This window comes from Helobdella robusta (genome assembly GCF_000326865.2).
Source record: "Helobdella robusta unplaced genomic scaffold HELROscaffold_5, whole genome shotgun sequence".
NCBI lineage: Eukaryota > Metazoa > Annelida > Clitellata > Rhynchobdellida > Glossiphoniidae > Helobdella > Helobdella robusta.
The window spans coordinates 2,964,252-2,990,880 of record NW_008705254.1 but is presented as its reverse complement, the minus strand read 5'-3'; the positions used below and the strand labels follow the sequence as shown (position 1 = coordinate 2,990,880).

Genomic DNA, 26,629 nt, shown 5'->3' with positions numbered 1-26,629 from the left:
CTTATCAACGTGCACCAAACTTTATGTGACCCCAACCGAGGCCCGCCGAAGAAACCTGCTGGCACTTCTCGGTCAAATACAAAAACAACTACTCTCAAAATCAATCAATAACCCCAAATTATGAAAGAGTGAAGATAATATGAAGATAAGATTGTTTGACTAACAAGGTCCTATGCCGGCGCAGGTCAAACTGCGTCTGAAAATGATCTATTTTTAACAATATTTAAAGCAATGTCACTGAACATTTTCAGTTGAGCCGTCCAAGTGAAAAGAATTGGTCCAAGAACAGACTAAACCAGCGGGAACGATTTAAAATCTTTCCTTATCAGAGCTGATTTAACTACTAATGAAATAAATTATTTTAATCATAAATTAATAGTAGTCGTTTGCTTCAAACGATCTTTTGCTAAGTAAGTTTAATGAAATTAAATATCTTTTACAACTTATCCCAGGAACAAAATTTTAATTATTTTTGGCACGCATGTATGAACAAACACACATGTAGTAGGTGCTCTGTATTGCTAGTAGTTTTAATTAATTTTTTCCAATTTTCAAACAACAACAATAATTATATTCCACAAATCTTTCTAAGATGGTTTCCACAAGTTTGTTGCTGACGAGTGCAGCATGCTTCTTATATACTCTCTTGTTGTACATCAATGGCGGCTTATGCGTAGTGTCGGTTCTCACAACAGGAATGATGACACTTACATTTGCTAGTATTTTTATTACAACTATCTCACATTGAAAGAGTTTAACCTTTATATTGGTAATATAGTCTCTGATCAAGTTAATAAGATAAAGTGATCCAAAACAAAACAGGGTTTGCAGTTGTTGGTTGTTGCAACTGAACGTGACAAACAGCTCGTAACATCAGTCTACCAGTTTACATTCTACTTGTTATTGGTCATGTCTGCAATCTTCTATTTGTTCGTTTTTATATCGGGTACATGCAATTATAAAGTAAGTAAGTTATTGATATTCAAATTCATAGATTATTTCGAAATATAACTGAATAAATCACTAAATAAATAATATGTTTATATTTTATATATATATATATATATATATATATATATATATATATTTATACAAACACACCCACCCTTAATCCAATATATATATATATATACTTATATATACTTATATATATATATATATATATAATACATAAATATATACTTATATAATACATTTTTAGCCCAAAGAAAAGTCCGAAAAGGCTTTAATTATTTGTATTTTTACGACATTTTGTTTCAATACCTTCACCATGTTCATTTTAAACTGCTTCACAAACTACAATGTCGCTCAGAGCCTTCAAAAAGTTTGTCTGCATTTGAATTTTCATACTTGTTTATTGTACTTTAACATTTTATTAGGAGATTTAAAAATTGTTACAGAATCTCCCTCCTGAATACAAATGTTCAGTGCCATACAGAATGACTTACATGTGGATTGTAAAGTACGGTTGATGCAGGATTACTTTTATTAATCATTATCATCATCATCATCACTGAGCGGACTTGTTAGATGCGACAACATTCATCCACAACTTTTTATCTGTTGCCAGTCGGGTCATTTTGTCGATCCAGTTTCTTAAAATATTTGCAAACCTTCGTTCGGTAGGAGAGATGAGGTCGAACTTTTCTATTTGATCGGACATTTGATTTATAAAGAGATAGATGTTTGTTATTTTACTTTTAACTATTTAAAAACTGTCGGACAAATTAAAACTGTCTTGACTCTATTAACTCGCTGATTGAGGCTTGATTAGCTATCTTCTATTGCTCTTTGTTGGTCATGTGAGCTTGGGCTTGGTTGTTATTTAGCATGGGGATCAATATTATTTTCTGCAAAGATATCAAGTTTATGCTTCATGTCTTCTGTTATTGACTAAAATTTGCAACCATAAAGCAACACCGATAGACATGCTGCATTGAACGGTCGAGTCGTGAACTTGACTTTGGGTTTGGACGATCTCAGGATGGTCATGAGTTTGCAAACCATGCCAGAGCAATTATATTGTCCGAGCTCGTCACCTTGTAGGACGACGATTGTTTTGGCAGAGTTCAAACAACTTCCCATTAAAATTTAAACAGTAAAATAAAATATACATCATAATATTTCGATGGAAAAGCAAACTAATCTTAACACGCTTCCTTAAGGACCATATTTTTTACAATTATAGAGTTAAAGCGTAATGGTTAAAGACGCCTAGTCCTGTTCCGTGCTTTGTAGGTACTGGTATCGAATGCAATAGATATATTTAGCATCTGCACTGCTTAGGATGCGTGGTTTCCAATGTATGTGGAGTTTTGTTGATACTTTTGAGGCAAGTCTAGAAAAGAGAAAAAATAGACCTTTATCTTTTTTATAATTTTTGAAAGAGCTTTTACTAGTAACAGGATTTTCTTCTGCAATGACAGCCCGCAACTGCATAAATAATATTAATTTAATAATATATTAAATAATTAAATATGTTGGATATATTTAGATTTTTAAATAAAATTTTTAAATACAGCATTCTTACGCAATAAATATGTAGTAATTTTCATATTTTTTTATTCCATATGAAAACCTCATTGCGTGCAGTTTGTTACTGAAAGGCTATAAGCGAAGCATCTCAATTTCCGATATATGGAGAGTAAATGAAGATTTAGATGCTCAGTACTGTAGAAATTATTTCAATCGACTCTGGAGTTTTAATAGGTTATTCGTTTTTTGAATATAATTGGTTGGTGTTTAAACAATTTAAAAAAAATTGAAATTTGATTCAGCTCGTCTTTATTTTTTATTTTTGTTCGGATGTTTTCTTTCAAAATTTTTTTCATGAATCTCTGCCTCTTAATTAACATTGCGTTAATGGATGTTATGCCTGCATTGCTGGGGTTAGTTAAAATTATTTTCGAAATAAACAAGAAGGTTTCACAAATAATATAAGTTACTGTCAATTTTCAGCGTTTTCATTGATTTTTTCGAAGACAAATCCATGCCGAAATGGAATGGCGGTCTGATAGTTTTCACGATGTTTGTGTGTTACATGCTGGAGTCAATGTTTTTCCAGCGAAAAATGTTCATATCCACACAAGTCAATTTAGGAATTATATCAACGCTGCTCTCTGCCATCTATGAGAAGGTCTGCATTAATTGAATTCAATTTTCGTTTATATCTGAAAGTTTATTAAAAACATAAGAACATTTGATATGATTATTTGTAACTCAGACTTTTTCAAACATAAAACGTGGTAATGACAACATGAACTGTTGATATTTATTTCATCACATCGCCCAAACGCAATAATAAAAATAGGTTTACATCATAGCGAATAATTGAATTTTTTTTGGTTTTTGACAGTTAATGGTTGTGGATTTGAGCGGTGAATATTCTTTCAATATTAAAAATGCTGCCAAAGATGCGCGAAAAAATTCCAGAACGACAGCAGGAGAAATTATAAATTTGCTCTCAACAGACGTTCACATTTTTGCTGAATTCTGTGCGAGTATCGGCCTTATCTGGTCGATTCCACTTCAAATATGCGTTGCCGTCGTAATACAGTGGTATCTTCTTGGGAAGGCGGTCTTTGCTTTCATCGGCATTGTTATTCTTGTAATTATCATAGAAGCCGTTGTTTCTAACTTTTTAAAAAATTTTCAGGTTTTAAATTATTTGTTCATTAACTTCAAATTATATCAAATTTAATGCTCTTCTTAGTTGCTAATTATTTAAAATTAAATTGCTTGAAAAGTTGTCGCAGATTAGTTGGAAAGACCAGAGACTGAAACTCCTTTCTGAAATCATACATAACATAAAGGTTCTTCGTATGCTCCGATTTAATCTAAAGCTGTTGCACATATTATTCCGTGGCGGATCTAGACAACTTTGGCAGGGGAGCCAAATTTTTTTTTAATTTTCAAACGTTAACCGGCGGAGAATTTTAGAAAATGTTTAAATGCGTTTAATTGTTGACCGGGAGGCAACATTTTTACGAGGGGCCAACATTTCCGGCTGACAACCTTTTTCTGCTTATCACGTAATTTTTTGGTCAAATCAAAACGGCACTATTTTGGTTTAAACAATGACTTTAACTGACATTAAATACAAATACTGCCCTCGTCCCCGTCCTAGATTTGCCACTGCACCTACTTTTTTAATTTTATTTCAAATTAACCCAACGAAAATTCTATATAATAATTGCTGCTTTATTTTGATGTATGGGAATGCTATTATCTTTTGTATAAATTGTGAATTACTTTCTCTGCTCACGGACCGTTTTCATGATTTATCTATTTCTTTCTTAGTTTGATATTAATGTTTCTCTTGAAAGAGATAGGATTTCAATGCAATCTTTTCCCCACTCATCAAGCGCATATTTCATGCGCTGTCCTTGGTTTCAACAATGCCAGGCATATTAGCCATTACTCCATGATTTTAATTATTGTATTATTTCGGTATTATTTGGTTTTGCTTCTTTTTAGTTATTGAAAAAATGAAAGATTTCACATATATTAACAACAATTATATTAAATATTTTTAAATTGAAACTTATAATATTTGATGCAAATTTTGGAAAGTTGTTGAAGTTGCACACGTGGGAGAAAGTGTTTGAAAAGAAATTGACGGACATCCGAGCAAACGAATTAAAAAGTCTTAAAAACTTTCTCTACCTTAACAGCTCCAACTTGTCCGTTTCCTTGTTTGTTCCCAATTTAGTCAGTTTGGTTTTTATAAGTTTATAATTTATGCTGTTCTAACATATATAGAAACGCTTTTGTTAACAAGTATGATGGTTGCATCAACAGATGTGGAATTTGTAATGTGCAGCCTTTGGGATCATAAAATAATTCTATCATAAGCGTGCGAAATGACATCATAACTTGGCGTCAATTTTTACAACACTTTTATTTCAAAATATAAATTTTAGAATTAATTGAATTAAAATTAATTTTTTAAAGTTTTTAATTTATGTTTTAAATCGTTAAAATGTAAATTAAAGATTAATAAAATTTAGTTGACATTTTGGTAAAAATTCTAATATTTTATATTCTGTTAATAAAAAATGTTCAATTTGACAAAAAAAAAAATTTCCAACTCAATTTCCAGGTTATTTTTACAACTTTAGCCGTTTATTCCCGTTGGATCGGTCACTTGGACGCTAGGAGAGCTTTCACGTCATTCGCGATGTTCAATGTCATCCAACATGAACTCTTCCTTCTTCCTATCATTATCAACCTGATAGCAAAGGTTAATCAAACTTCTCTGGTCATATTTTTTCGTAAAAATAGTTTGTCGAGACAAAGTTGAAACTGAGACTTATAAATGCAAAATATACTGGACCGCCTACCGGATAGGATGAACATTTTAATGTTTGAAGTGCTAAAGAATTTTTGATTTTTTTTTTCTATCAGAAGTTCATACAAAGTATAGTTTATTTGTTAAACTACAATTATTTTACCTTTCGTGACTTTTTTTTGTAAATTTCATTCATTATTGTTTAGAAAAGATGGCGCTAATGTGAAATTTTGAGCTGATACATCTCAATAAAATTATCTTTTCAAAAAACTCTTCAATCAGAATATTATTTTTTTTATAAACGTGATTGCACTGACTAGTTATTACATTTATAATATCTCAAACATTTTCACAATTGTAATCAATGATGTTAAATAAGATACTTATTTTGATGAAGAGGAGGAAAATGAATGAACCATCATATTTGGTGTAAAGTGTTTATGTATAACCTAGTGCAGTTTTTCGAAAGTTTTATGGAATGTTTTATTATCTGTCAGAAGAATCACAACAAATAAACAGACACGCCACACACGCGATTAAGGGCATCGAACAGGATCTCTTCGCCGTCGAACCCAGTCACAGCATTACAGGAATTTGTTCAATGTAAAAATTTTAAAGCTTAAAATTTGTTCGCAACTTCAACCGATGTATGTTACTGAACTGAAAATCACAATAAAATTCGCAAATAATAAATTAAAATAATTATTTTACGTAACTGATAATCAATTCATCTTTTGCAACATCCATAATTTTTCATAAATGTTTTTTTTAAAATTATGTTTCACAAACCTTAAATTGATATCTGAAAGAATGTAGTTGCTGTAAGCAGACTGGAAAAATTTTTGAAGTTGCCAAATCGAACACCTTATGTAGAAAAACTCATCAGCAATGGTAATTTATACATTCGATGTTTAATAAAATATATAGAATAACAAATTTTTTTTATTTCCATTAAAATGTTTCTATAACATTTGAAGTTTCTCATAAATTTTGTGGTCTGGACTTTATTTTTGATTCTAGCATTTTTCTTTCTTTCCAGATTAAGTGTTGCTATAAGTTCTTACTATCATCTTGGTAGAATGAAAAGACATTTCCCTTTTCTTGACGATTCTACTTTTCTACTTGTTTTTTTAAGTTTTATTTAGGATTGATTATTGTAATTTGCTTTACTATGGTCTTTCTAATTCTACACTCTATCCTTTAATTGAAGCTGCTCGTTTAATTTCTCGTGACCATATCTTTTCTTATATATATCGATATTTTCTTCTTTTGCAAGAGCTATATATTTTAAAATTATAGGATAATTTTTAAAATTTGTACATTAATGTACATGCACAAGTCTCAATCTAAACTATTTCCTCAATACTTAACAGCTATATTAATTATACCAAAACACATTCACACTTTCACACTTTTTCTTAACCCGTGTTAAATGCTTTTATGTAGAATCTGCATTTTGCTTTTTGTGGCTCTTTTTTCTGGAAATCTCTACTTTACTATTCTTCATCACTTACGAAGTTCAGAGCGGATCTCAAAATCGATCTGTTTGAGAAAAACTCATTGAGGAGCGCTGTTGAACATCGCGGAAATTCCGCTTTATTAACTAGGTCATCGATTAATTGATATAAATTGTGAATTTTTGTAATTTGTACTCCCTCGTTTAAGATGAACTGCCAGTAAGAATAACATGCGGATCCTTCAAACGGCATCAAAACGGAAATTTAGTTCTGGAAAAGTAAGAAATTATAGAATGTTAAATGTTCTCATTAAATATTGAAACAAATTTTTTAAATATTTTCACTTCATATCACAGTTTCAACTTGAACGTCATTAGCCGATCACTGACTGGCATTGTTGGACAAGTTGGCTCCGGAAAGTCGACTCTTTTGGAAGCGGTCATGGGAAATTTGCTACGAGTTTCAGGACATGTAAAAATAAAGGTCACGATTAATTAATTAGTGGTGGTGTAAAGTTTAGTTACAACTGATTTCATTCAAAATTTTAGATTCTTATAATATCATTTTTGTAAGGAATTTTACTTTTATAAAAGATAATGTTTGAAATACAATATCAGGGTCGACTGGGCTACGTGCCCCAACAAGCGTGGATCATAAACGCATCTCTGCGAGACAACATTCTGCTGGGTGAGACGTACGACGAAGAGAAGTTCAATGAAGTAGTTAACGCGTGTGCACTCGCCGAAGACATTCTTCAGTTGCCGGCTGGAGACTTAACACAAATTGGCGAAAAAGTGAAAATTTAGTCGTGTGATCAATTTTTCAATTTGTTTGAAACTTTAGTGTAAAACATTTTTTGAATGCCCATCACTGGCTGAATCTAACCTAAAACAGCAGCGTTTATTTTTAAAGCATGAATCAACATATTTTAAAAGGGCATAAACTTGAGCGGTGGTCAGAAGCAGCGAGTGAGCTTGGCCCGAAGCATCTACCAGGACTGTGACGTGTACCTGTTCGACGATCCACTCAGTGCTGTTGACTCACACGTCGCCACGCACATCTTCGACAGCCTCATCGGACCACACGGCATGCTCAAAAACAAGGTTCACTCGGCTAAATATGGAAGTTTATTAATCATTTTAAAAAAATAGTTCCACAATTTATAACCACTGATGATGTTGTATTTGATACAACTCAGACCAGGTTGTTAGTGACTCATGCAGTGAACATACTCCCCCATGTCGACCAGGTCGTTGTGCTGGATGGAGGTTGTATCGTTGAGCAAGGCACCTACCAGCAACTCATGGACAACGGCAGATATATAAATAAAGTTTTGACCAGTTTTGAAAAAATTGAACATAAACTGTCAAAAAGAAATGGTGATGAACAAATTGAACACAGGTTGTAAGTTTTATAAATAAATGATCTGGTTAATATAGTGTTTATAAAAATTTTATCCAGTTTTGTGATTTTTTCCTCAATTTTTCCAATTAGGAAAATGGAATCTGACACCGGATTTAATTTGACCGCAGACTACAACAACGAATCAACGGGAACGGTCATATTTTAATATATTGAGACAGAGACATCATTAATTATATTAAACGCTTAGTTAACTTTTTTACAATTTGGCTAACATGGTATTTTTTGTCAGTTTTTCTGCTTATTATTTTCGTTATCTTCACAGATAACTTGGTCAACGTATAACTTCTACTTGAAATTGTTGAAGTACAAATGGGCTTTCTTGGCTGCTGGAAGTTTCATAGCATTTAAAACATTTCAAATAATATCTTATATCTGGATTACAAACTTGGCTGCTGACAAACATCTCGCCGAGTTATACGACGAATTACGAAATGAATCGTCTCATGAGACATTTCGAAGCAACACTAGCCATCAAACGATCTTTTTCAACTCCGACTACATAAATGGCGTGAATCATCATTTAAAAGTTTACGGTCTCTTGCTACTTGGACACGGTTGTAATTTAATATGTTTTACTAACAATTTTGACTTAAGTTTAAAGAGAATAAAAAATGCTGAGTTAGGATTATTATTTAACATATTTTTAACAGTACAAAGAATGAGTAAAAAATAGTGTCCTAACAATAAAAGCGACTTATGGTTATATTATGTTTGATTAAAAAAATGGTAATATTGCTTTGCAATATTATAACTTTTACTCGAACAAATGTATTTTTCAGGAATTTTTGTGGCATTGTACTGCATAATTCGAACAAACACGTTAATAAATGCCTCACGAAGACTTCATTCATCGATGATCCATCGCGTCATCCGATCGACCATGACTTTCTTCTACGATGTTTCTGCAGGACGTATCATCAACAGGCAGGCTTTACATTTGGATATTTTTTATTTGGAAGTTTGTCTGAATATTGAGAAATTTATGATCAGCAAGTAATTTAATGACATGACAAAATGTTTTCATGTCAATTAAGTTTCAAATGAAAATGGCACGTTTGTTACTTTTCCTAAACCTAGTAAGGTTGTTTTATTTTTAAGATTTTCTAAAGATTTGGACGCTTTTGACTGTACACTGGCTGATCTATTTCACCAAACTTTCTATCTGTTGACTTCACTGGTTGGAACGCTCATCGTGGTCAGCGTAATGATTCCTGTGTTCCTCTTTGCCGCTGTTCTCCTTCTTTTATTGTTTCTTGCTTTACAGGTTAATATTGAAAAGGTAACTCATTTTGTTTTTTTGTGAATATATTTAATTTAATAATTCATTCAGCACTTCTATCTGCCGACTGTCTGCCAATTGAAGTGGTTGAGTTCAAATTCTCGCTCTCCCATTTACACACACGTCTGTGAGACTGTTGATGGGCTGGCATCGATAAAAGCTTTCAACAAGCAAAAGATGTTTGTTCGGAAGTTCGAAGAACTGGTCAATGAGAACATTGCATGTGAATGCGCTATCAATGCTGCTGACAGGTTTTTGCGACAATGAAAATTTTGTTTTTACTAATTCGACATAAAAGTTTGGAAAGATAACTTTGACGTCAAGTTGTATATTTTTTGGTTGAAAAAATGTTCACGTGTTTGTACAAAATAGTTATTATAGGTATAAAAAATATTTAAATTTTTTGAATTTCTAATTAACTAATACTAGTTTAGTTTAATTAAAATCGGTTTTTTCAAAAAAATGAATGTTTCGTTTAAAAATTTGTATTTCTGAAAACTAGATGGCTTGGTACAAACTTGGAGTTGATAGGAGCTGCGCTGACGTTGTTGGCAGGAATCTTCTTCATCATCAGTCGCGATTTGCTGTCTGGATCCATTGTTGGATATTGCATTGCCGCATCAATCAATGTACTTAAGTCGAAATGACTGACTTTGGTTGCAATCTTTTATAATCTTTTCAACTGTTGCTTGCTTCTATGCTAAGCTAACAGTTTATGAAACCATCCTTTTATTACTTTTTTCACTGGTGGAGCTTTTTTATTCAGGACTCCTTCACGCTCTCCCAGTTTGTGATGATCTCATCGAACATCCACATTACGATGGTGTCTCTGCAAAGAATGAAGGAATATTTGCATGTTGATCTTGAGGACTACGACGACGACGACGATGAAGATGATGAGCGATGTAAAGGTTTTTTTATATCGATGAAGGATTTTCTATTTAAAAACTTGCATAAATTAATTACATTTTTCAAATATATTATTAAAAGTCACTAAACACTTGAACAGACAAGAAACAAGCTGATAAGAAACTTTCTACAGTCAAACCATTCAAAGAGGGTTCAATAGAATTTTTCAACTACAGCATGAAATACAAGGAAGGGCTCGATTACGCTCTAAAAAACATACACTTCAGCATAAAACCTTCAGAAAAGGTTAATAATTTTAAGTTTCAGTTTGGTTTTATACATATACAAAACATATAGCTTTGGTTCTTATATAAAACATATACCTCATATCTTATATCTTACACCTGTGATTTTTAATAAATATGGTTGAAAAATCTTATTTCTTTATTAAATTGGTAAAATTTACACTAAATTTGCTTTTGACATGTGGAACAACTGTCTCCATGATACATGCAGGTTGGCATCATGGGTCGGACAGGGGCTGGCAAGAGTTCTTTGATCTCAGCTCTCTTCCGTTTCGGCCAGTCTGAAGGCTCCATCTACATAGATAATTATGACATTTCCAAGTTGCCTTTGAAAATATTGAGATCCAACATAACCGTTCTGTCACAAGTATTTAGGCTCATTTCTTTTTTTGTCAAAGTAATTTATAATAATTTTGCAGTTAATTGTTAGTCAGTTGTTTGTTCATTAAAGAACATTATTTGCTTTTTAAGAATTAATTATTAATGTAATACATGACTGCTAATCAATGGCAACATTCTGTGACATTTTCAATTGGCTTGGCTAAATATTTTAAATATCAATCCCTTATTTCTTTGCAAACAATACAAATCCTATGCTTAAATGATTTAATACGAAAATGGAAATGTTGTCAGTGGTGATGGAAAATGTTATACTTGAAACGACATATGTTTATTTGTAATCATGAATTCAAATTGCAGGACCCGTTCATATTCAGTGACACGATAAGAATGAACCTCGATCCGACATCTAAGCTTAAGGAGAGTGATGCAGTTATCTGGAAGGCACTGGAGCAGGTCAGTTTGCTTCATGTCATCAAGTCGCTGCCCGGTCAACTTGATTTCTTTTGCGAAGCCAATGGTAACAATTTCAGGTGGTTTTTGGAGTTGGAGAATTTGGAGTTGGAAAATTTATTTGATTTACACAAAACACCTGAGCCATATAATTAATAAATTTGTTTTAATTATTGGTAACCTTATACTGTGCATCAAAATTTTTCTTAAAAGTTCAGCTGTTTTTCAATATTGCTTATGTTTATTTCAAGAGGAAAACACATAAAAAATATTGTTTATAAACAGTTCAATTGTTTTATAAATAATTGCCATTTCTCATCCATAAAGTGTTGGCCAGCGTCAGCTTCTGTGCCTGGCTCGAACTCTGCTCCACAAAACTTCAATCCTCATTTTGGACGAAGCTACTGCTGGTTAGTACTGCTTGTAAGTACTGCTTGTTAGTACTTCTAGTTTGTATTGCTTGTTAGGACCACTCAGTAAAATAAATTTGGAAAAGTTTCGTAAGAAAATTTACGCTCAAAATTTAACATTTAATCATAAAAGTTGATTTTTTAAAGTTCTTACATTGTAAACTTTTTACGACCAAAGCTTATTTGAAACTTGTACTGCACTGCATTTGAAATGTGTTACTTCATCAGCCGTAGACGTTGAGACGGACAAATTAATTCAGTCGACGATCAGCAGGGAGTTCAAAGATTGTACCGTAATCATCATAGCACACCGCATGTCTTCAACAGCCAGTTGTGACAGGTTAACTGTTGTTAATTACTATTATTTATTGTTATTCAATGTGAAGCTATGTTATTCGTTGATAATTATTCATTCATTTGTTTTTTTATTTGTTTTCTTTGAAGATGTTTTTATTTTAGCAGTCACGTGTTTAATTTGTTTTATAATAAATCATTGCCGTTGTGGTAAGATAAATAAATTGAATGGCTTTAAAATGTGAACATTGCAGGATTCTGTGCATGGAGCAAGGAAAACTGAGAGAAAATTGATTTCGCATTTGAATAATTTTTAAACACGTTATATAAAAACTATTCATTCATATACTTTTGAATAATGCGATAAACAACTTTAAAATTATCATCTTTATTATTATTATTGTTATTATTATTATTGTTGTTTTTGACTATGTTGGCCAACTTTTGCAAACTCACAGTTTTTATACATAATTTACGTTTTTCTTGTTTTATTTATTTTTTAAAATAGTTTCATTTTTTGTGAAAAATTGCAGGAATATTGTGGTTTTGTTTTTAAATGATTGCGTTGTAGTTTAGTGGTTTAAATTTTATAAATACCTAAATTTTAATTCTTAAAAAAATGTGGCAAGTTATTCAAGTCATTTTAAGTTTCTAGTTCAGGGGTGGGCAAAATTTTTGCTGTGAGGGGCACATTGAAAACTTTTTTACATATGAAGAACCGCATATGTACTTAAACAGCAAATTTTTCCGACCCGGGGGAAAATTTTTCAAAGATTTGTGGTTCCTTTTGTTTGATCGTAGTTTGCCCACCCCTGCTCTAGGTAAATACCACGATTTCGATTGCAACTACACTATCGCCAAAGATGTGCTGCTCGGTAAACTGAAAAAAGGTTTTGATTATTTCTAAACTTGACACCACAGCTCAATGGAAGCTGAAAATCTTATGATGTTACATCCCATCATAACTGGTTTTTGAGCTGCGGATTTACGACATTTCATTGGCTTGGATTGCAAACAACTTGGACCCTTTGATTTCCGATGATGCAAGAATTTGTTTGGCTCTGCCTGTCAGCAGTTTTAAAAATAATGATTTCATTACTTTATAAACTGGGTAGTTTAGACATCAGATAGCTGAAAATCACTGTGAGTAAAACTCAGCAACGGCTCAAATCTAACAAAATTGAGGAAATTAAAAATCTGTGGTGCGATACGACAAAAAACAGATTGAAATAGACAATTTGCTCCCTAACTCTGAAGATATTAATTCTACTCTCAAAAATTTTAAATCCGAGCAACAAGAAATTGAATTCTGCCACCTCGCATCTACAAGTTGCCATAGCACAAGGTATGGTGATGAAGGCGGTGAAGAACATATCATAAGAATGGCATAGCGTACGATAGTTTTTGTGTTTGCTTATTAAAATGCATGAAAATTATTCATTGCCCACAAAAGTCATTCATAACTGTACACGTTATTCATTAATTCAAACGTAGCGTTCAGCTGTTTTTAAAAGTTCATTTAAAATAACGCAGGCTTAGTTTATCAATGAATTCATCGTGAATGTTGTCGGAAATTTTTCAAATTATTTGCGTTATTTAAATTAACTTGCAATGTCTTAGCATTATCAATCAATTTAAATTTTTTTAGACAGCATGTATTTCAATTTGAGTGCAGTGAAAGTCGATTATCAAATGATCGGTTAATCGGTGGTCCGATAAGCACGATCAACCTGTGGCCCGATTAACCGTCTTCTACTTTGTTTGGGAAATAATTTTTAGCTGTTTAAATAAAAAAAAATCGTGCCAGTTGCCAGCTGTTTTTTGTTGTAATGACATATCTGGTTAATAAAATCAAATACCACACACCAGAGGCGGATTTAAAAACTGCCACGCCTGGGGCTATCAAGATAATGTCGCCGCCTCCCTCTTTCCCGGGGGCATCGCTGTAGGCCTCGCCTCGTGCCCCTTTCACACAACCAATAACTTCATCTTTCCCGCCCTAGGTTAGCATATTTACTCCATAACGCACATATTCATCTCGTACAATTGAAAGGAACGCATACACGCAGCTTACGCGTATAAAGACATACCCATGCATTTGAAAATAACAACCGCTTGCAGCCATGAGTTTGTCATACACATACAACCATTACTATTGCCATTATTAATTATATTATTAATGGTAAACTCTGGCTGTGGGTACGCCAGATGTTACTGTTACTACTACCGCCGTGAAGGTCGACGACGATATGAAGCTCCTTAATTCCATTCATTTTCGTTTTCATTTCGTGCTAAACTTAATAAAAATACGTTTAATCTCAACTAACAACACTAAAATAAATTTACTAATTTAACGCTCTTGCAAAAAATTTATCAATTACAAATAAAAGTTAAAACTTACAAGTTTCCAAGTTTGTAAGTTTTTAAAAATATATAAATAATTGATGCATAATGATTAATGATCATGAACGGTCATCAAACAGAGAGAACAAGTGGCAGAAGCTCAGAGCTGTACTTTCTAAGGAAACAACAATAGGAATTAAAAAAATTAACGGTCCGCATGCTAATTTCTCATTCTGTCTTAAAATAATTAAGATTGATTTTTGTCGATTTTAAAGCGAATAATCACTCCCATGTTTTAAAAAAATATTGAACAAATCTGATCTTAAGAAACTTTCGATTGATCGCCTTCAGACAAGTGTTGTCAAACGAAACAGTAAACATCAACTGACGATAAATTAGAATAGTTATAAACCAAGGAACGCGATGTTAACTATGACACATTGCTCAGTCAGTAAAGGTTGACTAAACTTGATTCACTTGCATTGCACCAGTCTCCAAGCAATTTAAGCGTGACGTATTTACACCAAAAACAAAAGTTTAAGTGAAACTAGCTAGAACAAGACAATATTTTAGTCGTTACTGTATTCTAAAGCAATTATCTGTCAAAACAAGTTAACTCGAAATAAAATAGTAATATATATCTTACATTGAACCTTTTACATAATATTCTATATATGAACAAACTTGCACACTAACACAGAAACATTAGGATGAATAAGATAGCAATGGCAACAAATAATTACCTAAAGAACATCAATAAAGAAAAAAATAATTGTACTAAGACAATTTAAGAACTGAAGGCATTTGTATGACAATTAACCTAGGCCACACTGCGGTTAATTAAAAACAAATTTTGGTGACCATGCCACATTGTTTATTTCAAAATCATTTCTATTTGAACTATTTAAACATAAATCACAAAGCACTTTTGGAGTTGAAAGAGGGCCTCGTGGAAGTTTTTCTTTATAATCTTTGGTAAATCTAGCACCAGAATGATGAATTTTCCTTTCCCTGGACCAGACCCAATGGTTAGGTTCAATCCTCATAATCTCAAAAAATAAATTATATATTTCAAAGTTAATAAAAGAATATATAAACAAAACTAAACTAAACATGAACAGGAGAAAATACAAAAACAGAAGAAAATACAAAACAGACCATAAAATAAAAATAAAACACAACCATAATGAACAAATTAATTAGATTATTTCTCTGAAAACCAAAACAAATTATCATTTACATGAAGTACATATAGAATACCTCATCACATTTTGATTTTTCAGCAATAACATTAAAATCCAAATCTATTAACATGGAATCTCTCCACTGAAAAAATACTGCAAACTCTTCACTCCAATTTTCTCCTAGTGCCCATGGAAAGATTTCATACTTGTAATCATCCTCATCTTCCTCCATTTCATTAGCTATGTATCTAAAAAAAGTAGGAAAATTAGTCGAATTTGGATTATTAATAGTAATTAAATAATAAGAACTTACAATGCTACAAAGAAGTTTTGTTGATTGAAGACCATTGTCTTTAAAGTGCTGCACCGTTTAAAATAAAGAAAAGTTGTTGCAAGAAGGTACTAAAAGCAAAAAGTATTACAAACTTGTTCAACATCAAGCATTAAATATAATCATTAGAAAACAATATAATTATACTTTATCAGAAATCAATAGGCAGGGATCAGAGAGCAGAAAACTACACACATGTGATGAATCTGGAATGAGTTTAAAAAATAATAATTAAAAATATTTAGCTAAACAACCAAAAAATGAGAACAACACCCCTCACCAATTAACTTCAGATAACAAACCATATCTGGATCAGATACAGTGGATGTTTGTTTAGAATTAGTGAAAGGCTTGGAAATATTGTAGGAAGAACTTGGCTTGTATTGGTTGTTACGCATACGCTTGCTACAATTTTCTGTTTTAGATGCCTTAAACTTAAAGGGAACTACTTGAGACGGCTCAGCAGAGTCACCATTTGTTTCGGGTGAATTTATAATAGAACCCATATCAAATAAAAATATATATCTTTATTTTTTAATATTATTATTTAATTTAAAATAATGCCAATGTTAATTGTCTTCTTTTCACTTATGACACTTTTGTATTACAACAAAATAATGAATTTTGAGCATAAAAACAATGAATAATGTTAAACTAAAAAAAATAAAACAAATTATTACATACAAAAATTACCAAATTAATATAAAAAAAAACCATAGGAAGTACAAATTTGACGCGACCAATAACGAAGACGCTTGCTCGCACGTTTGTCCTCCCTCACAATATCAATTTTAAAAGTAGACTTAATTGGAAGTGTTAGGCCAAAGGAAACAATGAAAAACATTAACCGTAAAGGTGTTTTAAGACTCTGAGTACATGGGGTAGCTTTTGAAATTAGAATATAGAAATCCGTTGATTTTTGGCCGTCAGATGAAAAGGATAAGCGTCAATCTATGCTACAGAACGATTTTTGTGAAAAAACTTCAATTTTTTTTCCGCAGGCACAAGAATTTCAATAAATCGTAAACTCCGAACCGTCGTAATACTTACCAGCTTACTTACTTAATCGATCAACGGTAGACAGAGCGAAAAAGCGCGAGTTAGCAATCAAATGACGTTCAACAAATTAAAATTAATCTCAATTTGAAGTTCAGTGCAATACTTTTCGATAACTCAAAGAAACGCAAATACGAGTGGTCAATATCACGACCAACAATCAACCAACAAAAATTTGCACTATATCATCAAAGCTCATTGATTAATTTTAAAATCTTTACTGATTCCAAACTTTAAAACCAAGTAAAAAATGATAAGATCAAAAAACTAAGTAAATTATGCAACAAGTCACAAATAGATACACAGGAACCGGAAATATGTCTATATACACTATACAAATTAAATAAAGTGTTAAAAACAAGAAAAAAAATTTCAAATTTGAAATATTTTATGAAATATTATCTCTTCCTTCGTTTTTGTCTGTTGTTGATACTTAAATAATCCTCATGTTGAGTTATATCTGGAGTACTTCTGCTTGATTCGCTTCGGTCTCTTTTCTGTCTTTCCATGCTATGACAAGAAGCTGTTGGAGGATTCTGAGGAGTCAAAACAGATCGCGATTTGTTATAAGCGGTTTCCACTAAGCCACTACACAATTTTTTGTTATTAGAGTCGACTGAACGTTTTTTTTCATTTTTGCGATTCTCTGTGTTTTGAGAATAACTTAAATTCACTCTAGATCTCGATCTTGGTCTGTGTGCATTGAAATATCTGTGCTTTCGTGTAGATCTAGCATCATCTCTTTCAACAATTTCAGCTCTGTCTGGCAAACCCCTTGACAAATTTGCCGGATATCTTCTTGAGTGACGACTACTTCCAGCTGAGTATGAAAAATTATCTGAAATAAATATTTTAAATGTTTTTATTTTATTATCTTCAAACAGAAAAGACAAAATAAAAAAATTATCAAATATTCGAGGTCCTTACTGGGTCTATGACTTCGAATTTCCATATTTCTCACTGAATTACTTGAGATAGGTGACCTTGACTTATGAAAACTTCTGTCACGTGAAACACATCTAGGCGGAGAATCATTTTCGTTTCCTCTTTCATAATGAGATCGCCTCTCGTTAATCAATGATTCAGTTTTCTTTTGCGAATTATGGCCCTCTCTAGCTAGCTGAGCGCTTATTTTATTTTCTTCATCTAATTTTCTTTGAAGATTTTCTTCATCCCTTTTTCTCTTGAACTCATCCAATTCGGCTTGCCTTCTAATAGTAAACACGGAAACACTGCATGCGTTCATGTTAGCACCGCCTGTCTCAACGGCATTCTGATTAACTTTAGTTTCAACACGGACTTCATCGGTGCCGTCAGAAGTGCTAATCCTTGTAGCACCACAGTCAACCTCGTTTACAGTGTCAATATTTTCATGCCCATCAGCGACGTCACCTAATTGTAGAGATCGGGCAAGGCACAAATTCTGTAAACTCTTTCGCTGAGCCATTTTGAAACTTAACTTCAACTTTTCAGTATCATCGAGTTCATTGCTCTTGTCATTAATTTTTTTGATTGAGGTGCATTTATTGTCACATTTTTGTAATATTTTATCGTCTAAACATTTATTAACACACTGCACTGACGTACTGGGAAATTCGTTCCTATTATTACTATTATTCATGTTATTAGCATTTTCAGCAGGCCTGGTGGCAACATTCCCGCCAAAATTATAAGAACTGTTGACACTGTTCGGACGACGATGATGGCCACGGTCAACTTTACTGTTGCGACGATTACTACCACAACCATCATCGCTATTATTATTGTTATAATTATTATTATTTCTATTATTATGATTCCAAACGCCAACATTATTCTCATTAACTCGACCGCCGCAGCCTCCACCAACGTTCATCTTACGATGTCTTGCAGATTCATTTCTATAAGTCTTACAATTGCTGTTAACATCATGAAGATTATTATTACAATAATTGTTGTTGTAAAGATTGCTATTGTTACACTTAATAGCGTTATCTCCACTGTTAAATCTATAACTATTTTTACCAAATTCATAAGGCAAACCCAATTTTGATAGGTTTTCATTAGATAAATTAATTATTAGCTTGTCGTGATATTTAACAGACCGAGATTCGGATTGATTTTTGCTTTCTTCGTAAGATGGCAACGGTGTATGTACGAGATCAACAGGGATGGCATCGGTGGATCTGACACGGGGATCTCTCACATCAATTTCGTTTTCTCCTTTTTTATTCAAAACATCTTTGCTAGTCGTAACTTTCCCACTTTGTTTCTTATCCTTTTCATCGCCACCCCCATCATCACCATTATTATTACTATTGTTGTTATTATTATTATTAATACTGATGTTGTTATTATTATCAGCACTATTGTTGTTATTAATATTTTCACTTTGTTCACTGACACCATCTTCTTTATTACTTGAAGTTTTATAACCTTCTCTGTTATTTTTTTTATCATCCTTCTCATTTTCAATGGTGCATTTATCAGGGTCAACAAGATTTGCAGATATATTAGACTGAAGTTTAGCGTCTAAATCGATAGTTCCACTGTTATCTCCAGTGATGCATGGTTCTGTATCATCTTCATCACCTGCAGCCACGTTCATATCATCGTCATCATTTTTATTATCACCACCACCGGAATTATCACCGAACGACGCAGTATTTTCATTGTTAGAATGAATTCCACGACCTTCATTGCATTGACTCGACTGAAAATCATTGGTAGTCGATGCACTATCACCTACAACGGAAACGGTTTTAGAATCCTGAGAAACTGCGATTGCGTCCTGGATTATGTCAGAAAAATATTCATCAAAAAAACTACCAGCATCAGATTCTTCCAAAAAACTGTAGCCCTCGTCATAATCCCAATCATTCAGCCGTTCGTCTGAACTTTCGTTACTATTGCTGTTTTTTTCATCATCATCACTGATTTTTCCATCATCATCACTGATTTTTTCATTATCATTACTGATTTTTTCATTATCATCACTACTTTTTTCGTTATCATCACTAATGTGTTCATTATCACCAATCATTTCTCCATTATCATCACTGGCTCCTTCACTGCTATTTCTTTCACTATCATCTTCATCTTTACCATCGCTCACATCGACATCACTGTTATCATCACTCACAAGATTGACAACAACATTAGTGCTATCATTCTTATCAGCATTCTCAATAACATTGCTGTCATCTTCAACATCACTGTCATCTTCAACATCACTGTCATCTTCAACATCACTCTCATCACTGTCACCATCCACATCATTGTCATCACTCACACCATTGTCGTAATTGGTACTGCTCTTCATGTTGTCATCTTCATTCAATTCATTTTCTTCATCGTCATCATCATCGTCATCATCATCTACACTGCCATCGTCATCACTACTACTCGAATGGCCAACAAGAGCGTCATCGTCATCATCATCGTCATCATCATAGTTAGGGCACACGTTGGGGGGAATAAATTTGCTATAATCAATTCTCGAAACTCTTTTAATCACATAATCTTCATCGTCGTCTTCCTCATCATCGTCGTCGTCGTCATCTTCATCGTCGTCACCATCTATCCTCATCGGATCTGCATTTGTATGAGGGGATTCCTTATCATTATTATCATCATCATCATCATCGCCTGATATCAATGGATTTGTATTTGGAGATCCAACATCACAATTATCGTCGTTGTTACAATCATCAACTTTATCATCATCATCATTTTCAATATCATCATTTACCATTATCGGATTTGCATTTGGATGAACGATATCCTCACCAGCATCCTTGTCATCACCTACTATCCCCGGATTTGCATCTGGATGAGGAGATATCCCATTATTATCCTCCTCATCATCATCCTCACCTATCCTCAATGGATTTCTAATTAGACGAAGAGATTTCTCATCATTTTTACCATCCTCATCGCCTAACATCAATGGATCTGGAATTAGATGAAGATACTTGGGGTGATTATCTTCATCATCACTAAACGCCATCGGGTTTTCGTACTCAAGAAGTAATTCCCTATTATATTCCTCCTCATCAAAGTCAAAAACCGAATCCTGACAATCCGACCGTTGTGGATTGTGAAGGCTACACGGAAAACCTGGCTGACCATCAGCACTCTGCTGACTATCAGCAATGTCTGACGATGCCTGAGATGGCACTGGGGTCTTCATCTTAACATGAAAACGTGCATTAGTAGGTGAAGTAGCTGAAAAAGAGGCTTGATTCTCATTGTCATAGCGGTTTAGTTCTTCATTGTAGTCAGAAAAGCTTTTTATCAGCTCTTTAGTTAATACCTTGAATGTATTTCTCGAAAACTCCAGTGAAGCTCTCATCAACTTAAAGTTTGACTGCGATTCCTTTTTATAAGTTTCAAATTCATCTTTCAGCCTCTGAAACTGTTTGGTTATCATTTTTTTCAAATAAAAAAATTAATATAAAAAGAAATCAATTTAAATATAAAACAAATTAAACTTAAAAAGTAATTAAAAGTGAAAATCAAATTAAATTCTTTAATTTGAAATATATGGTTTAATATGAGCCCAAAAAAACTTTGTGAATTTTGATGAAAATGAATTTACTTCAACTTTCTGCTCTTCAATTTTTTTCATCAGGTCATTAACTGCATTTTTAGATTCCACCTTGAAATTTTCAAAATTCCATGACATCTGCATGTGATATAACATGAACATATATATGTATATATATATATATATATATATATATATATATATATATATATATGGGGAACATATATATATATATATATCAATCAATCAATTTTCGTTTTGCGTCCAGAGACCCGGTTCCCCGAGGTAGGACGTATATATATATATATATATACATAAGATGAGCACATTGAAATGTGATAAGAATTTAAATGAAAAATGTTTACTTCATGTTTCCTAACATCACTTTCTAACATAAGGTGACGAACCAATGAGACGGTTTCATCCAATTTTTTCTGGATCTTTTAACATTTCCAGGACATTGACATGTGATAAAACATAAATAAATAAATAAAAAATGAATGAATAAATATATATATATCTGTATATATATGTATACATATATATATATATATATACCTAAATTGCCATTTATAAAAACTTCTATGCCTCAATTTGATTTTAATTTAAGCATTATCAAGCATTTTGATTAAATCATTTTTCTAAAACTTTAATGATTCAAAATAAATTAATATTCAAATATTGAAAATGATTAAACATAAATTAAATATAATAATACTTCGTTGTTGCAGTGGCTGTTAACGTTGGTGTTGTTGTTAGAAGAATGACCATGACCTTGTCGTTGCAGGGGTGTCGAGACAGTTTCATTAATAGTGGAATTAGTATGGCGTTCTTGTTCGTTAAGTGATGATAAGTCACTTCTAATAATGTTTGAGGCCATTTATTTTAATTTTTTTTTAAATAATATTAAAATTAAATAGCCAATTATTTATTTTTCTTTTTCTTATTAGTACTACTAGTGTTACTATTTTAAATTAACAGTCCAGAGTATTCAAGTTTTAGTACTTTTATCTGTTTATTCCCATTATACTTACTATAACTAACTAAACTAACCAAACAACACTAACACTAACAACTGACATATACTACTAACTAATCCTACCCTTACCTACAAAAACAGAGAACAGTTTTTAAATTAATATTAAATGCTATTAATAATAAAATAAATAGTAATAGCTAAACTAAACAGAAACACCAATATAATTGTAATCCTAACTAAATGGTAAATATATATGTATTAATTAAAAACTTTAATATTAAATTAAGTAAGACAAGTATGTTATTATTATTATTATTATCATCCAGTCCAGTATCCATGCTTGTCTGATTCATTAAAAACTATTGAATAAAGAATGTTTAATGAAAAATAAAATAAGTGCCGTCTACAGCAACTTTTATTTATTCAAAAGTAGCAAATACTTAACTGACCAGACTCGTTTTTTTTTATAAGAACAATATAGACGATATTTAAATGTTAATTTATCTACCGAATTCAAAGTTGCGCCATAAAAAAACAAATATAAAAGATTGTAGAGATGTTCCAAAAACCGGGTTTGCCGAACAGTCGGATAGAAAAAACTTCGTACACGCATTTTTTGATTTATTTATTTAATGTTTTACAATTTTCAATTAATTTTTTCATTTTTTAGAAAAAATATTTACTAAACAATCATAAATTAATTTTAATAATAGTGTTTTAAACTTTGACCTAGTAACTACCATCACCAATGTTATAAGTTCAATGGTCTCTATACTACAAATATAGCATAATAAATAGTATAGCGCAATTAGACCATTCCCGTGGTTATAACAATATGGCTTTTTACATACAATTAGAATAAATATAACGGCCTTCGCTCATTTTTGACAGTCGAACAAGGAGTTTACTTCCGGAGAAAAATTGGAGGGTGATTTTTTATCGTCCAAGTCAAAAGTTACGATCGCATATTTACTAATTTCGGAATATTGCTTTTATTTAAAATTTCAAAATGTTTTAAAAGGTGATACTAGATGCTGTTTTAGGTTAGATATTGCTATATGACGGTTAAGTATCTTTTTGCATTTTAAATAAAAAAAATTTTTTGTGAACTACCAACAACACTTAACTCATTAACTGTAACAACACTAAACGACGACTAATTAGTAATTAAATTACTAAACTCTAATAATTAAACTAAAACTAAACTCTACTGATTCTAATTACTAATTGAAATAAATAACAATTAGATTAACAGATTAGACTACTAGAAACTACCAACCACTACAGTACTATATACTACTACTACACTAATGACTAACAGCACTTGTTCCTAAAATCCTAAATTCTATTGCTTGATTGGTTTTAAAATTTTTATTTACAATGCTTAGGTCTGGGAATAAAAAATATACTAAATTAAATAAATATATTAAACAACTTATCAATCAATTTTATAAAATAAACAATTTTGTAATTTGTTCAATTCAAGCTTCAAACTCCCCAAGATAACTTGCAATTTAATTAAAATTTATTAATTATGAGTGATTCAAACTAAATTTTTCTTCATTTAATGTTTTACAAAATATTCCTCATTCTTAAATTGTAGTACATGTTGTTATTAAATTTATTAAAGATAATGTGTGATTCCAGTGATTCATCAATCCATGACTTGTTAGATCATGATCATTCAGTTTTAAAGAATCCCCATCACCATAACCAATGAGGTTTGTAAAAATTGTACTTTAAATTTATTATATTTTATGCGCTTAGAATGTTGTGTTATTAATTATTACCATTAATTTATTAAATGCTGTGCATACCTATGGCAAGTAAATAAAATAATTAAGCATAGAAATAGCCACAATCAAATTAATTTATATAGGCATGAGTATAATTTGGATAATAATAATTAAAAATATCGGTATCATTGAAAATGGATAAAGTCATAAATAAAAAAAATAAATCATAAATTGCTAAAAATAATAGTTCCAGTGCCTTACACCTACATCTTTTTTTCATTCTTATATTATAATAAATGTTTGTTATCAAATATATCAAGGATTGATTTCTCAATCCATGACTAGATTGAATGTCATGATTCTACAGTTCCAGAGGGTCCCCATCACCATTAGTCAATAAGGTTTGTAGAAATCACCCCAGGCATACCATCAATGTTTTGTAGCCACTTTTTAATGTAGTGTTAATAAAATGACATTGAGAATAGTTATTTAAAACAATCTTATTAAAATTATTGAACAGGTATGACAAGATTACTTTCTTAATGTCCTAGTGTGAGGAAGATGTAAGCTATTTGTCCAAAGATAATTATATTCCTTATGCCCATACAAATGCAGTGTCAACGCGAATGATTTTTGATCAGAGTCATATGTTCTAACTTTTTTAAACTTTTCCAGAAATTTTTCTGCTAATTTATTTGTTACATTAAATACTTGATGTGTATTTCATATAAAAACTTGATTATGCCAATTCAGTTAACTTGTTAAGCATTAATATAAAATTGACTCTACTTGTAATGGTGATTGATATGATGATGATGATCCCAGTCCTAAGCAGGGTTTATTATTCACAATGTCATTATGCCCTTTCTAAGTTTTAATAAAATACATGGAATATTGTTGAATGCATTTTATATTTTTTGTATAGATAAGAATGTTGCAATGTACAATGATGATGTGAATTGCTTCCTTGTGTAACTAATGACATATAAATATAACTAACTTGAAAACATGGGAATGCTTTCTTCAGCATTACCTTCCTTTCTCCATCATAACCCTTATAATCTTTATTACAGAAATGGTCACTGCATATTCTTGCATTTTTTGATGGAAGCCATTTGAAATCATTTATTTCCTGTCTGATGCACTTTATTTAATCCAATCGTTTTGCATTTTTACATTTTGAGGAAATCTGAAATTTTATTAACTGTTACAGAAACTTGTGCATTTCTTAAGTATTGCTTTTAATAATAAAATGGTAATCCATGATAGCATTATAAATTATAATAGTCTATAAAATAAAATATATGTAATTGTAAAACAAAATAGTTCTATTCAATGAGTATAGGGATATTGTTACATTTATTTTAGTGTGAAGTTAATTTGAAAATAAACCTGTGAAAAGATGCATCAGAAATTTTTTCATTTCTATTTATTATTAATGCAATTTTTAAATGCAACAGGTAGGCATGTTTTTGTATAGCTACAAAAAGGAAAATTTACTTAAAAACTAAATTATTGTGTCTGACTATCTAATTATATGGTATGGGCAATTCGTTGCGAAATCGTTGGAGGAAATGGTGTCAACAGTAGTTATTTTACTGCATGGTATGAAGGTTATATTCAATTCCTATCAAATAAATTTGACAAAATATCATACACAGGTAGCACTAAATAAAGAAATAGATAGATATATACACGTAGTTATAATACATTTATAATGTTGTATTTACACATTCAAATTGTACAATTGTGTTATGGTGTAGTCTCAAATTATTGTGAACTCTCTCAGAAAATTTTAAACGTTTTACTACACTATATATACTAGTTATTTTTATACAATTTAAAAATTTTATCAATAATTAAAAAAAAATTTCAAATTGATTTCATTGTGATATCGATAATGATTTTTGTAACCTGACTGATTAAAAAGCATCAAAGAAAGTTAAAATAGGATGGAGAATTTGTTATATTGGGATATTCGTTTAAAAAGCGAGCAAAATTTTAATATAAAAGCGCTTATAAATCTATGCATATTGGCTCAGCTTAGCTTGGCTCGGCTTGGAATCGGATGTTAAGCAAGGTGTGGTCTCAAACTATTTTGAATTTTCCCCGAAAATTTTGAACTGCGTGCGTACATATATATAGTAATGGCTACTGTTGATTTTTATAATGAATTTATAAAATATATAAATATAGCGAGCAAAATATTAACATAAAAGCGCTTTTAAATCTATGCATATTGGCTCAGCTTGGCTTGGCTCGGCTTGGAATCGGATGTTAAGCAAGGTGTGGTCTCAAACTATTTTGAATTCTCCCCGAAAAATTTGAACTGCGTGCGTACATATACAGTAATGGTTTCTGTTGTTTTTTT

The 26,629-nt window shown here is 31.6% G+C and overlaps 3 protein-coding genes across 3 annotated transcripts; 1 reads left to right on the top strand and 2 right to left on the bottom strand.

Annotated features, from left to right (window-relative positions):
- Positions 1–2,989: 2,989 nt before the first annotated feature.
- Positions 2,990–14,637, top strand: HELRODRAFT_189203 (hypothetical protein; the record flags this gene model as incomplete). The annotated part of the gene is made up of 24 exons (XM_009027270.1): positions 2,990–3,136; positions 3,356–3,655; positions 4,573–4,710; positions 5,102–5,242; positions 6,100–6,181; positions 6,956–7,025; positions 7,125–7,230; positions 7,365–7,541; positions 7,683–7,850; positions 7,946–8,148; positions 8,242–8,305; positions 8,435–8,726; positions 8,952–9,165; positions 9,250–9,436; positions 9,503–9,702; positions 9,954–10,080; positions 10,218–10,362; positions 10,461–10,606; positions 10,817–10,972; positions 11,305–11,477; positions 11,725–11,807; positions 12,036–12,147; positions 13,971–14,104; positions 14,585–14,637. 24 exons carry the CDS (start codon positions 2,990–2,992, stop codon positions 14,635–14,637), a joined length of 3,618 nt encoding a protein of 1,205 aa, XP_009025518.1.
- Positions 14,638–15,680: 1,043 nt separating this feature from the next.
- Positions 15,681–16,030, bottom strand: HELRODRAFT_68524 (hypothetical protein; the record flags this gene model as incomplete). The annotated part of the gene is made up of 2 exons (XM_009026998.1): positions 15,681–15,876; positions 15,942–16,030. Coding segments are annotated over 2 exons (285 nt in total), but the record flags the coding sequence as incomplete, so codon positions are not given.
- Positions 16,031–17,217: 1,187 nt separating this feature from the next.
- Positions 17,218–22,423, bottom strand: HELRODRAFT_189202 (hypothetical protein; the record flags this gene model as incomplete). The annotated part of the gene is made up of 5 exons (XM_009027269.1): positions 17,218–17,853; positions 17,943–20,310; positions 20,746–21,411; positions 21,595–21,681; positions 22,262–22,423. 5 exons carry the CDS (start codon positions 22,421–22,423, stop codon positions 17,414–17,416), a joined length of 3,723 nt encoding a protein of 1,240 aa, XP_009025517.1. The 3' UTR covers positions 17,218–17,413.
- Between the last annotated feature and the right edge of the window lie 4,206 nt (positions 22,424–26,629).